General features: G+C 41.3%; 1 protein-coding gene across 1 annotated transcript in view; it reads right to left on the bottom strand.

The window, feature by feature from the left end:
• Positions 1 to 15608, bottom strand: part of nmnat2 (nicotinamide nucleotide adenylyltransferase 2) — a 416424-nt gene that overhangs the window by 292118 nt on the left and 108698 nt on the right. The window contains exon 3 of the mRNA XM_072274710.1: positions 14963 to 15030. Coding sequence (XP_072130811.1) covers positions 14963 to 15030 — 68 coding nt within the window. The remainder of the gene's footprint in view (positions 1 to 14962; positions 15031 to 15608) is intronic.

Below are 15608 nucleotides of genomic sequence, written 5' to 3'. Positions count from 1 at the left end.
ATTGTGAAAAAAGTTGTTATGGAAACAGTAATGAAGAATTCTTCTATACCTGTGTACAATGGTATTCCTGAGTCTCCAGCCAGGATTTGTATGACTGACACTAGTGAAGACTGAGAGGAAACTACTGGCGTGATGAAGGAAGCCCTGGACATTGCCAAGAGCAAGGACAGAGATGGGGGACCTTCATTGCTGCCCTCTAGTTGATATAGAGAAAGTTGTAGAAATAGAGAAAACAGTGACAGTAAAAGCAGTGGAATTCATGTCAAAACTGTAAGAAATGTCCAGCAGATTAGTCAGTACTACTGCTGTGAGAAAACCTGAGTTAATATTACACATAGACATTTCTGATCATTTCTGATTTTAAAAAGAGTAAGTGGGTTAAACTGAAATTGTTGTATAGAATGTCAGCACTGGAAAGTTACAACATGCCTATATGGAAGATGAGGTGTTGTTCCTGAAGCTCACACTGGCCTCAATGGGACAGTGCAGGTGAGCACAGCCAAAGAGGTCAGACCGGGAATGGGTTGGATAATTAATGTGAAAGGCAAATGGAAGCTGAGAGTAGAGTCACTGCTGAGGACTGGGAAAAATTGCTCTGCAGACGAGTCACCCAATCTAACCTTGGTTGCTCTTAAATAGAGGAGATCACACCATGAGCAGCAAATGCAGAACATGAGACTGAAAGAGGGCCAATTGAACAGCTGCTCCACGTGAAAGGACAATTTGGGTCTCTAAATGGTGCAGTAAGGAAGTAAACTATCAGGCATTGAATCCCAGAGAGCTGCATGGACAAACGTTAGGAAAAGAAGAGTGGTTTCCCTCACATTTTTGTGTGAAAAGGTGATTTCTTAAATCTTTTCAAAATGGCCTAACTCTAACTTGAATAGCCTGGTTTATTCTTTCCTGATTATTCCAGACTTTTCCTCCAGAGGAAAGAGTTTATTCTTCACAGGATCTCATCCGTCATTGTAAAAGTTCAAGTGTCCAAGTGAGTCTAATATGGTGCAACTCTCTGCATGAGAAATGCATGCATGACAAGTTATCCCCATGACACATTACTTTGGACACTGATTCTTCACTACTGGCACTTTATTCCTCCTTTTTAAGCTTTAATATTATATATTTTGAAAATTTCTAAATCACAAATTAATTATGATTCTTGGTCTAATGTGGATGATGAGATTTGAGACAAATAATTATTGTATCAAAAGGGGCTGTGCAATCTCTGACCTACAGCTCTTCCGATGAAAGTGTGCTGGGAATAATTGTGCCCTTCCTACATGTTGCTACTCCAAGGTGCTGCACTGGGACAAACAAAATTCTGAAATAGATGAAGGAGAGTTGGGATAAAACAATAATCACCAGTCACTGATCAAATTCTCGACAGTGCTAATCTTTACTCCGCAGCCATTAATGTTCCATCTGCTTTAACATGTAGGTGTGGATGCCTCAACTAGAAAATAATTTGAACACCCTTCTTAAGAGGCAAGTTTGTAACATTAGTAAAGTAGTGGTATTGCTTCAGCAAGCAAGTTATACCACTGGAGAAAGAAGCAATCACTTACTAATGTTGATCTGCTGAGTTTTTTTATTTATGTGGTCTCACACCCACTGACCTCACTAGTATTTCACCTTTTGGGAGGAAGACGGGATGCTCAGTAAAGAGCTTTACTGTATACCTTAAGAATAGATACAGTTTAAAGAACAATACAGATATAGTTTAAAGAACAACTTTAAAGAACGATAACTTATACTCTCTAAAAATTACCAAAGAAACACGGTTCACTGCCATCTAGGGATAGCTATGGAGGATAGAAATCTAACGGCAGCTAACTGAGAACTCCCCTTTTTCAATGAGAGTTCTCTAATTTATTTTTTATTTTCAATGAGTTTGGAGGGCTATTTTGCATTGGCCATATTTTAAATATTGTGCCACCTATAGGAAGAAAGCATTGGACTTTGAATGTTGAATTCAAATCATAAACCAGAAATTCTGCTCGGCAATGAACCAGTTAAATCTGCCAATAATTTCTGAATAAAGTTCAGTTAGCTGATCCCTCATAGTGAATGCTGGAAAATCTTTCTGTATTATGAATTAGTAAGACCAAAGAGCTGAGTGTGGACTTCAGGAAGGGTAAGATAAAGGAACACATACCAATCCTCATAGAGAGATCAGAAGTGGAGAGAGTGAGCAGTTTCAAGTTCCTTGGGTGTCAAGCTCTCTGAGGACCTAACCTGGTCCCAACATATTGATGCAGTTATAAAGAAGGCAAGACAGCAACTATACTTCATTAGGAGTTTGAAGAGATTTAGTATGTCAACAAATACACTCAAAAACTTCTACAGATGTACCGTGCAGAGCTTTCTGACAGGCTGCATCACTGTCTGGTATTGGGGGGGGGGGGGTAGGGGGCTATTGCATAGGACCGAAAGAAGTTGCAGAGGGTTCTAAATTTAGTCGGCTCCATCTTGGGTACCAGTCTACAAAGTTCCCAGGACATCTTCAAAAAGCAGTGTCTCAGAAAGGCAGCGTCCATTATTAAGGACCTCCAGCACCCACAGCATGCCCTTTTCCATTGTTACCATCAGGTAAGAGGTACAGCAGCCTGTAGGTACACACTCAGTGATTCAGGAACAGCTTCTTCCCCTCCGCCATTTGATTCCTAATTGGACATTGAACCCGTGAAGACTAACTCACTTTTAAAATATACATTATTTGTTTTTTTGCATGATTTTAATCTATTCAATATACATATACTGTAATTGATTTACTCATTTATTATTATTATGATTTTATTTTTTTCTTTTTCTATATTATGTATTGCATTGAACTGCTGCTGCTAAGTTAACAAATTTCACAACACACGCCGGTGATAATAAACCTGATTCTGATTCTGATTCTAAAGTGATCATGCAAAGTGTTATGGTGTGTCATGTTTTGGAAGGTTTTTGGAAAACAATCTAATCTGGGAGAGTTCTTGGTGGAACTTACAATAGGAATGTTGAACCTGAATAAACCTCAAGGGGTTAACATTCACACAACAGAGTGGATGGAATTCCCATTGAAGTGCAAGCAGTATTGGAATAGGATTCAACGACCAATCCTTGACTACTTCCGCTGTTCAGTTTTATAAGAAATGCTGATTGGTATTCAAGAATTTTTTTACATTCTTTCCACCCCATTGCAAACTCACTTTTGGGGAGTAGTAGAATTAAAATCCACATGTTTCAATGCACACAAAGTCACAAGCGCACGCACACACATAGGAGTACATATACAATACCCAACACTAATTGTCCACTTCGTGAATACAACAGCATTTGCTCAAAAGAGACAAATTAAGATTTTTTACTGTCTTTATTCTTGCACTAAGATATTTGACTCTGTTACTTTAATACACAATATTTCACTAAACAATAATTAGACCATATCAGTACACTCTTAACAACTATTTTAGTCACGGATGCAGTAATTATTCTGTTAAAGAAAACTGTACACCAACACCAAAGACCATATGGCAAAGTGCATATTAATACGTTTGGAATGAGGACAAATGTTTAGTGCTCTGTTTTTAAATCTCTCCCATTTGATAACAGTAATGTCAGATGGGGCATTCTCAGAATTCTTGTTCTTTTGTCTTATTATCATAGCCTGTTTTGAAGTCGGAGAAGGAAAACTCTGATTTTAAACCTCCACTGCCCTGTGGCCATACCCACCCATGGGAAAGGCTTCGGGAGTAAACCCCGAGGAAGAAATCCAGAGCCGGGTCCCTAAGCCAGCTTGATGTTGTTTACAGCTTCACTCTGGCAATCTCTGCGACGACACTGGTGCCAAGCTGTATTGGCGCTTGCCCTTCCCTTGGACTACATCCGTGACATGGAGAGAGGGAACCCGCTGCATGGGCAACAGCCGGTCCTTCAAATCTTCTTGCCCAGGTTTACGCCCTGGAGAGGGGACAGTCCACCAGAGGTGTAAACCCATGATCCCCTGGGATCGACGGCTGCCTTATACGACGTTTTGATGTCACAGTTTTGAAGATTAGGATCAATTTGGGCATTCACTTTCATCTTATTTATTATTCACCTGTTCACCTGACTAGAGGCTGAAGCTGGTTTACTGGTCACTTCCTGGTTAATGGAAATACAATCTCATCTGGCACAATCATTAACCAAAACGGTTCTGACTTCAGCTGTGTGAACATTCATTTCATTTATTCACAATGTCAAAATCCACAGTTCCTCAATACCACACACACTATCCCACATCATTAGTGTTACCTAAGCTACACTAATTAAAGAGGAGAGAAATGTTAAACTGCATGGGCTCATCAAGCACATAAATAGATCAGAGGTAGTGCAGAGAGGGCGGTTTGAACATGGAGAGAGGCAGAGAAAAATGGCCATGAGGCACTTGCTTCTCATGCATTAATGCTATTGCCAATCCTTTAAAAAAAATGGAAAAAACACTGACTTATTTCGAGTTGTATGCATGCAGCCCTACTGGTATAGGCAAAATTCAGACCCAGATCCCATGCTCTGAACAAGATCCCGATGAAAAGTCTCAGCTCGAAACGCCGACTGTTCACTCTTTTCCATTGATGCTGCCTGGCCTGCTGAGTTCCTCCAGCATTTTGTGTGTGTTGCTTTGGATTTTCAGCACCTGCAGATCTTCTGGTGTCTCTGAACAAGATGTTTACTATGTATTTTGATCAACATTGCCATCACATGCACAACTGGAAAGTACTTTACCTTCCTATACAACTCATTGTGTGTATAAACATGTCTGTCTCCCAAATACAGATCACCAGTGACATACCCAGAGTTATACAATATAAATTATAAAGATAGCATTAGTGAATACTAAACACGTCTTTTCCTTCTTGCAGATTTTGTCAGGAAATATATAAAAATTATATATTTTTGAACTTAGAACCAAAATGGGTGCCTGAGGAAAGGAAGCTACATCATTACTAATTCTTTCAAAATATCTTCAAACTCTTTGTGAGTCATTACATAACTGTGCATAAACTTTTGTCTCCATGCCAGGCATTACTGACTTGTAGCCTTATTTATCACCTAATTTCTGTGCAAAGGTCAGCTCTTGTAACAAATTTTCAAGGTCGCTGAAAAATTGGAAAATTATACAGCCCTTATCACTGAACAAGTATTGAAAGAAGTGCTGGCTTCTCCGCTGGATTAGATGTGAAATATATACCTGTCAGACTGCGAAGCAAATTACACCCATCGCCCACTGGCCGAGACCTTGTGAAATTGCTGATCTAACACCGATAGACCTGAAGCAAAGGGCAGCTTTGTATCACCTATCTTCTGGGGTCAATCATAAAGAGTGACAGCCACTCTGTGACAACCATAATCTGCGAATCCAGCCTTATTGCAAATCTAAATTTATTTCTATGTTGCTAAAGGTTAAAAAAAGAATGCACATAGTTAAGTAGTCTCTGAGCTGCAACTGATACACTCTCTCCTGGACACTGAAACAATGTGCATTTTAAATCAATGATATTCCGCCTAAGCATAACATTAAGTTTGCTGGAAATTCTCTAATAATTCAATAGGCATCAGATCCTTTAGAAATAAATAATGCTTAGAACAGTAACTTCGTCTCTTGAAACACTCAGTGTTATTTACTATTTCAACATGTCTCTGTTAAAGATCTTAAAAGAATCTCATTACCAAGGAAAATACTCAGTTGAAACCAGGGCAGCCATTTGGTAGAGATAAGTTGCATGGATGCCCATGGTACAGAGGGCAACACAAATCTGCTTCAATACACAGTATCTTATTGTAGTGTAGTCATATCAACCACTGGACATGTATAAATTATATTCATTTTTGTCATCTATGCACCAAAGTTGATTGATAGGACTGCATTACGTATCAACAGCCTTAACTGGATCAGTGTTTATAACATCCAGTTAACAACACTAAGACATTAATGCTCATGGTGCTCAGCTGATTCAAGTAGGAAAGGTCCACTGTACCACCAGGTGCTGGGACTCTTCGTGGAATTCCCTAGACATTGGTTTTGGTGGTAGCATCGAGTGTAGCTGACAAATGAAACCAGGAATTCCCCCAGTAGAAAAGGAAGCCATGAATCTGCTTCAGTTGCCTTTTTCCTGTGCTAAATAGAGGCAAGAAGAGCTCTTATTTGGCAAATTCAGATGAAATCATCGCTTGAAGTCTCTACATCTTGGTGTGAGTTCTGTGATGGTCTTTTGACCACCCACCTTACAATGGAGGCTTAAAGAAAATAAGTACTCATTAATTTCTTTTTGACCCTGAAATTACACAGAAAATGAAGAGCACATTTACTATTTCCACTATGCAAAATTATTTGATGCAGTTATTGAATTTAAACACTGTGTTTAAAAGTGTGAACACTTCCATCACACTTACCTTTAATAATCTTCCACTAAAACATTACTTCAAATAATGTCCTAAATAGCTGGGAATGAAATATCTGTCTCCCAATATACATCTGGCTTGCAAATGATTTATGGGCAAAATGGTTCTCTTCGCTATTCCTATCAAGAGTCTATCTGTTAAATTCTACAATATTAAAAACTGAAACAGTTCTTCATACTTGCTATGAGGAATCCTGACAATTAGCATATTAAAAATCCTTATATTATTACAAACATGAGAAAATATTATGTTGTTTTAATTTATAATCCATCTGACTTTTAAATAGTTCTTGATAGAAGAGAATATGAATTTCTGGTTGGACACAAAAATACTTAAAAAGAACCATGGAAGGTTTACTTTTTGTATCTATCTCATTGAGAATAAAGGCTCTGAATTAAATCCTTTTAATGCATATTGGCCTTATTTTTGCTATTCTTGAGACTGACTAATACATTGAGATGTTATTCACTAATGTTAACAGAAACTGACAAGAACACAGCCCAGCTAGCATTGCCTTGCATTGACATAATGTACAAAGACATGATGAACCTGACTAATTGTCTGGGGTCACCACCCATAGACCCTGCCGAGCTCCACTCTCATTTGAGGGAAGAGCCCAACAAGCTAACTCTTCAGATTAAAAAGCACCACAAGGCACAGCAGTATCTGAGTGCTAAGTAGCCCTAATATTGCATCTTACGGCCTAGCCTATCTCCCCTCACCGGCTGAAGCTTGATGCTGTTAGTCCTGGCCAATTTAGACATGGCCTTGCCTGCAAGGCTTCCCCAGCATTATCTTTTATTTCAGATTTCAAACAACTCTTGTTTTCTGTATCTCAGAGTTCACAGCTCCAGCAGGACTTGTATCCCCCTTCTCTGTCCCCTCCTGACCTACACCTCTCTCAGACAAACCATGTGCTTTTCTCCAATAAGCCTTTGGAACCACTTCCTGCTCTTCTAGATGACACCAACCTGCAGGTTCACAACCAACACTCACAACACGCTGGAGGAACTCAGCAGGTCGGGGCAGCATCCGTGGAAAAGATCGGTCGACGTTTCGGGCCCGAACCCTTCGTCACGTCTTCGTCACGCCTGAGTTCCTCCAGCGTGTTGTGAGTGTTGCTTTGACCCCAGCATCTGCAGATTATTTTGTGTTTGCAGGCTCACAACCTCCAGCTGGTCCAGGCATCCACTTACCTAACTCCATCCCTCTCTTTGACTGTAAAGTTAAACATGCCTTGAGTTCAAGAGTCAAAAGCACAGTACACTGTTAATACAAAGATCCTTAACAGTGTTATGCATAGGGATTGTGGCTCCAAGTCTATGGTTTCCTGAAAGCAGCTTCACAGGTTGATGGGCTGGTAAAGAAAGCAAATGGCATTGAGTTTCAGAGTCAGGAAACTACATGTATTACAACTTTCAGGCCTCTTCTAGAGTACTGTATTCATATCTGGGCATCCCAATATAAGAAGGATGCGGAGACTTTGGAGAGGGTGCAAAAGAGGTCTACCAGGGTGCTGCCTGGGATAGTGGGCATGTACTAAAAGGAGTAGTTGGACAAACTAGGGTTGTCTTCTCCAAAATGAAGAGATTGAGGAGGTACTTGATAGAAGCTTATTAAATTATAACAGGCATAGACAAAGGGGACAACCAATATCTCAACTTTGAAGTGTCTAATACCAGCAGGAATGCATTTAAGGTGAAAGGAGAAAGAGTTCAAAGGAGAAAAGGAGATGTGCAAGTTTTTTTACATATACCGAGTGGTGGTGGGACTTGAATTCGCTGTCAGGCGTGGTAGTGGAGGGAGATATGATAGAGATGTTTAAGATGCTTTTGGATAGGCGCATTAACGTGGAAGGATATAGACCATGTTTAGGCAGAAGTGGTTATTGTAATTAGGCATCATTAGCTTAATTAGTTTGGCACAACATCATGTACTGTTCTATGTTCTATTATACATGTCTGTTTTCTAAAATTTCCCAGCTCTAAGATCATATCACTGGGCTGAAATGTAAATTCTGTTTGACCCTCCATAGTTTCTGCTTAAACTGTATTTGCTGGGTTTATTGCACATTTCCAGCATCTGTTTTTTTTTGGCTTTTTGTTCTGTAACTTTCTTTCTCATGTAGCAGTGCAACTTAAAAGTTTTGCAAACAGAATTAAATTAAAAATAAATAATTGTAATTAAAATACATTAATACAAAGAAAAACAACTCAGGCTCTTAACATTTACCACAGGGTCAAATGCTTTATCTAGATAGAAGTGGTCTTTATTCACATGCCCTTGGAGCAAATCTGAGAGTCAATGTGAAGTGCATCCAGTCACCTTCAACATGACAACGTGCTGGTGCTGAGTCCAGTGAGAGTCCAGCAAGGGAGAAGACTATCGATAGTCATCTTTTGTCACATGCACATGAAGTGCAAGACCCGCTGAGTTCTGAGTGCTTGGAACCATTGGCCATCGATCAGCTCCTCATTTCACCCACATTATACTCTCTCCTACAGTCTCTTCCTGCTTTAACAAAAACCACAGATATCACTGTGCTCCAAACCTATTCTGGTACTGCTCCCCAACTTTTCCTTCGGTATATTGACAACTACATTGGTGCTGCTTCCTGCACCCATGCTGAGCTCGTCAATGTCATCGACTTTACTTCTAACTTCCACCCAGCCCTCAAATTCACTTGGTCTATCTCGGACACTTCTCTCCCCTTTCTCGATCTCTCGGTCTCCATCTCTGGAGACAGACTGTCCACTGACATCTTCTACAAGCCCACTGAGTCTCATAACTACCTCGACTATACCTCTTCCCACCCCGCCACATGCAAAAATGCCATTCCCTATTCCCAGTTCCTCCATCTCCGCCACGTCTGCTCCGAGGATGAGGTTTTCCGTTCCAGGACATCTCAAATGTCCTCTTTCTTTAAGGATCGTGGTTTCCCTTCTGCTGTCATCAATGATGCCCTCACCCGCATCTCCTCCATTTCCCGCACTTCGGCTCTCACCCCATCCTCCTGCCACCACAACAGGGACAGAGTTCCCCTTGTCCTCACCTACCACCGCACCAGCCTCCGGATCCAGCACATTATCCTCTGCAACTTCCACCACCTTCAACAGGACCCCACCACAAAGCACATCTTTCCCTCTCCACCCCTCTCCGCTTTCCGCAGGGATCAGTCCCTCCGTGACTCCCTGGTCCACACGTCCCTCCCCACGGATCTTCCACCTGGCACTCATCCCTGTAAGTGTAAGTGCTACACCTGTCCCTACACCTCCTCACTTGCCAACATTCAGGGCCCCAAACAGTCCTTCCAAGTGAGGCAACACTTCACTTGTGAGTCTGTTGGGGTCACCTATTGCATCCGGTGCTCCCGGTGTGGCCTCCTCTACATCGGTGAAACCCGACGCAGATTGGGGGACCGCTTCATCGAGCACCTCCGCTCCGTCCGCCAAAACAGACAGGATCTCCCAGTAGCCACCCACTTCAACTCTGCTTCCCACTCCTATTCAGATATGTCCATACATGGCCTCCTCTACTGCAATGATGAGGCTAAACTCAGGTTGGAGGAGCAACACCTCATATACCGTCTAGGTAGTCTCCAGCCCCTTGGTATGAACATAGAGTTCTCCAACTTCCAGTAATTCCCTCCCCCTCCCTTCCCCTGTCCCTATGTCACTCTGCCCCCTCCCCCAGCTGCCTATCACCTCCCTCATGGTTCCGCCTCCTTCGACTACCCATTGTGTTTTCCCCTATTCTTTCTTCACCTTTCCTGCCTATCACCTCCCTGCCTGCCTCCCCCACCCCTTTATCTTTCCCTTTACTGGTTTTTCACCTGGAACCTACCAGCCTTCTCCTTCCCACCCTCCCCCCATCTTCTTTATAGGGCCTCTGCCCCTTCCCTCTACAGTCCTGACGAAGGGATCCGGCCCGAAACGTCAACCGATCTTTTCCACGGATGCTGCCTGACCTGCTGAGTTCCTCCAACATGTTTTGAGTGTTGCTTTGACCCCAGCATCTGCAGATTATTTTGTGTTTGTGACCACAGATATCTCAATGTTCCCATCATTTCTATTGCTCAACAAAATGAGCCTAATTATGGATGGTTTCACACTGTGAATCAGTTTTCACTGTGAAGCCCGACTGTGCATGTAAACAGGCACCTTAGAAGATTTTAACAGTGACTCGACAGCCACAAAATTCAATGCAATTTAAGCTCCACCCTGATTTAAAGGAAGCATATTTATGTGTACTTATCTCAACTACTAGTTGTCTGAAAGGAACTTACGCCCAGTCAAGTAACCTTCAAGTTGCTGGAAAGTGCAAAGTTCCACAAACCAAGTCGAGTTTATTGTCATATGCACAAGGGCACGTATGCACAGGTGCAATGAAGTCAACCAGTCATCTGTTGTATGGAAATTATCATGGCATCACCGGTGACCAAGAATTGATCAGTTGATTATCTAATCAGCTCAGTATTTATCACATAAAGGTCAATGGATGTGGCACAACCAGTAGAACTGACTTTCCTCCAGGTGGGTGGGGCTGCTTGACTGAACGGTGATCACATCCGAGTGGTTGTGGGCAGTGAACCACCAGTACAGATTTCTCATCCTGTCTCTGCCTCTTTACCTTAGGATTCATCAGGTATCTAAGCTTGGCTTCTCCTGCCTCTCATCCAAATGCCGTCCCTCAGCAACATCATTTGAAATTTTTCAAAACTACAATTTCTCCACTGCATCTAAATTGTCAAGACTGCTTTCTCACTTCCAGCACTCTCGGAGCTGAACTGAGTCTTTGGCCTGTATCTGTTCCATTTCTACCAACTCCATGGGTTCCCTTGTTTAGTCTGAGATCAGATTAGATAGTGTACAACCTTTGATCCCAAGTAACAGTGCCCCTTCTCCAGCCTTGGTTTGTTTACTGCAGAAAATCTCTAGAGTCAGCCAACTGAATGAACTCCTGGCAAGTCTCCTTTGCTCATCTTTCTATAAAATAAAAGTTATCTAAAACATTACTTCTGACTTAACCCGCACCGAATGCAATTCACCAATCATCCCTGCTTACCAGCTAAATATTGTCCCAATTGGCCCTTCTCTATCTATATCATTTCCTCTATTCTTAGAAACATCTGAGGTTCCTACATTCTGTCCATGAGCAACCCAGAAAGGTTAGCATTCCACCACTGATGACTGTGGTTTCAGCCAACAAGGCCCAGGAATTCAATCCTTAAACACCCTCTACTTCTCCTTTCTCTGTTCCTCCCTGTATCTTCTGGCATCTGATTCTAATTCTAGACAGCAACTATTTTAGTAATTCCCCTGAGACACTCTGGGGCATTTTTGCTGCATTATGAATGTTATGTAAATGGAGTTCTCATGGTGATTGCATCCCATGAGTCAGTATTCAGTCAGGAGATTACTAATCTAGTGACTCTTTTTATCTACCCAGAAAATAACAGATTCAAATCACACAGGTAGACCGTATATAGCTGTTAAGATTCAATGATTATTTTGATTCATTTATGAACTTTTGACATATCCCTTGCCAAACCCTGTATTTAACATGAGTTGAATAACAACATTTTCAACAGGTTTTCCAGTTGCTGCCCAGTTCAGTTCAAAGACTAACGTGAATCTCTGGGATCTGCTATCCAATTAGTTTAGATTCTAAACTAAAAGCAGAAGAAAAGTCAAAAGGGATGTGCATTATGCAAAGAGTTCTTCAAAATTGTCTGTACAGATTTAACCCTAGGCTAAAGCCTATCTACAAATATCAGTTTTATTCCTTTAAATCACATGCCCTCTAGATCTTCCAAGTCAGTTTCCATTTTGTGATATATTGAACTTTGCTGTTAAAAATTTAATAAAAAATCTTTAAACAGAAGTTAAAGTGGATGGAAATTTATATGTCGGGCTTTGATTGATTAATCAGAACTGCCAGTTAAGGGGCACGATGACTAGATGTGCCTCTCTGGCTAGGATGATCCTGCCCGATAAAAATTCAGTCCTGGTGCCCCACTATATGACTACCATCCATTGAACCACACTGATTGGAGGGAATGTGATATTAGACTAGTTGGGATTTTAAGGATTCTGGGAATAAGGAGGGACGGGCTTTGTATTGGATGGGACAGCAAAGGAACAAGGAGAGAATGGAGGGTGGGGTTGGATTGACTAGAAGCGTAGTTAAACTGTGGAAGCCTCCATTGAAGGAAATGTGGAACCAACGTACACAGAAGGTACAAAACAGCCTTGAAGGCCATTCTCATTCTCTGTGTCAAAATCCTTCAGAATGAAGTAAGGAGTTAAAAGAAGGGAGGAAGGCAAACATACATCCCTTTTTGGTGTGGACAGTCCAGACTTTGGCGTGAATCCCTGATCCTACATTGAGAGACTGTGGGACAAAAATTCAGCCAAAGTTTAGAACTAGCAGAGGGACAGTGGAGGGAGCAGTAGATGGCAAAGCCAGTAGCTGCAAAGTGTGAGACCATAATATCCACTAAGGAACTAGATTAACTCAAACACCCATTTCTTTCTTTGACTGAGTGCCTCATCTGCTTTGATGTTGTATTTCAGTTCCAGGCAGTCGGTTGGTTAACCAATGCTGGAGAACCTACTTCATTTGCCAATGGCTGGAATCTGCTTGCTCACTACCAGCATTATGGATGAAGGCCAGGTACCACGCACCCTTCTTCTTACCCCACCAATTTTAAAGTATCATTACCTGTCGAGTCCAAAGAATTATTTAGCAGGTCACCAGAACAAAAGCCACCTCAATCCATCGCAATGAGGTCATGTACGCCAACTGAGCCTCCTGCATCATAAAATGCGTGTAGGGAGCAAAGCAAGTTGTGCCCTGTAAATTTATTTTAGTGCAAGGTGACTACATTTAATGATTTAATTGATTGATCAGAACAAGATAGCTTCACTGAGTTGGTGTGGCTTTCAGCTTCCCTCCAGCAACCGATTTCATAACCCATGCTTCTTCCATAACAAAGCTGAAGTGTTGTCTATTGCACTAGGTACTAGACAAGGCCCGGCTTTGATGGACATGCAATTGTTGTGACATATTCAAAATGGAGCATGGAGATCTCCTTGTATCCCAAGTCAAAGTCAAGTTTATTATCGCCTGCACAAGTGCCTGTATGCACGGGTGCAATGAAAAGTTTACTCGCAGCAGCATCTCTGGCATATAGGATCCTATCGGCAGCATTCACAACAAAAACGCAAACTGAACATAAATTATACATGATTTTTCCAAGAAAACACAATTAGAACAAAACTAGGAACGCTGCATTGTTGAAAGTGTTATTTTAATGCAAAGAGGCTGAATTTACTATAGTGCTGCTAAACAGTGGCTATATTCATCACTACAGATAAGGATGAATTATTAGTCATTTCATGCAATTGATGGAGCAAATTTGTTGTTTACAGAGACAATAAGTGACTGCTTCATTGGCTAAAAAGCATTTGGGCACATCCTGTGAGCAGGATGAAGCACAAAATAAGGGTAAGGTTGTTACCTTGAAACCTGTCATTCAAGTTTCTGTATGAAAATGCATACAAAAAGGCATCAATGAGCAAGGGTGCCACAAGTATCTTACATAATGAGATCATAAGCATGCTATTTATGATTTCATAACATCTTCTGCACTAGGAATATCTCTGCAGCAAGTTCAGCAAAAATGATGATCCTACAGCTGAACCCCACCCACAAGTCACCAGTCTGCACAGATGCGAAGTGTACCAGGCACCAGACAACAGGTCTCTTTCAAATCAATACAATGAAATATCTGTTGCTAGGCAGAGAAAGAATCAGCATCATTGCAGTCAACATCTTGCTGAAAGCTCATTTAGACTGAAGCACTTGCTCACAACACAATGGTTTCTCTTCAGCACTTTCTCTGAAAAACATCCTACCACTAATGTGGCAATGCGGGTGCCAAAATATTTGTCTGGTTTTGTAATTCCAGTTAAAACAGGGATTTTCGTCTTCACTGACTAGCAAAATAACAACATGATGAAATGACACCACAAAAGAGGTCTGTGTTTGACTGGCTAAAAGAAAGCAGATTTTATTTCCATCATCGTAGTATTGAACAGTACCGTCATTACCAAAGTGAAGTCTAGGTACGCTCCTTGTCTGTAAAATCCAATTAAACCACCAGCAGACATTCAATTATCTGACATACAATTATTTTCCCAAGTTGAAATGGGTGTTCCAACTATTTCAGGATGAGTGAAATAGTGACTCTATGTCATGGAAAGAAATGACAATAACTCATTAAAGCTTAGGATTTCACCTAAATTATGGATGAATTAGGGAGATTTTGGCTTTTATTTACTACTGATCTTCCATGAGTATATTAGGCAACATTTGAGCTGAATATTCTGCATAAATAAGTGTGCTATTTGTAACCAACAATTGAAAGGTTAAGATTTTATCACTGGAAGTTAAAATGTACCTGTGTTTTCAGGTAAACACAGAAAAACCTACACATCAAGTTCGCCCTAAGAGCAAATGCAAGTCTATTTACCTGATCCAATCAGAGGACTGAATGGCCAACTGACACATTGTGAGGCGGTGTCGACTGGAGACAAGGCCCTGCAATTAATAAACAAAAGAAGTAAATATTAATAATAATGCATAATCTGAAAGTATTCTAAAATAGTTACACCTAGATTTTATGTATCAATTGTGAAGAAAAGGTAAAATTTGCCTGTCATTCAATGGCCATTTCATCAGTATTCCCACCTATCAGGAAATTAGGTTGGTGATTCACCCAAATGCAGGTTTCATTTGCCTACCACATTTCACAATGACTTCTTCAACATAATGCAGCTCCTTTTAGTCAGACCTATGCAATAGGGCTACAGCCGACGCAATTGCACTGGCTCTCCGCTCGGCCTTGGGCCTCCTGGACGACAGTAATATGTACATCCACCAGGCTGCTGTTTATTGATGGCAGCTCAGTGGTCAAGATGACCATACCCTCAGTACTAATCAATTAGCTCAGAACCTGGGCCTCACCTCCTCCTCACTGACAATCAACATGGGTGCACCTCAAGGATGCGTGCTTAGCCCACAGCTGTACTCTCTCAACACCCATAACCGTGTGGCTAGGCACAGTTCAAACACCAACTATAAACACAGCGATGACATAACTGTTGAAGGCAGAATCT

The sequence above is a fragment of the Mobula birostris genome, chromosome 12 (genome assembly GCF_030028105.1).
Source record: "Mobula birostris isolate sMobBir1 chromosome 12, sMobBir1.hap1, whole genome shotgun sequence".
Taxonomy (NCBI): domain Eukaryota; kingdom Metazoa; phylum Chordata; class Chondrichthyes; order Myliobatiformes; family Myliobatidae; genus Mobula; species Mobula birostris.
This window is presented reverse-complemented; position numbering and strand designations above follow the sequence as displayed.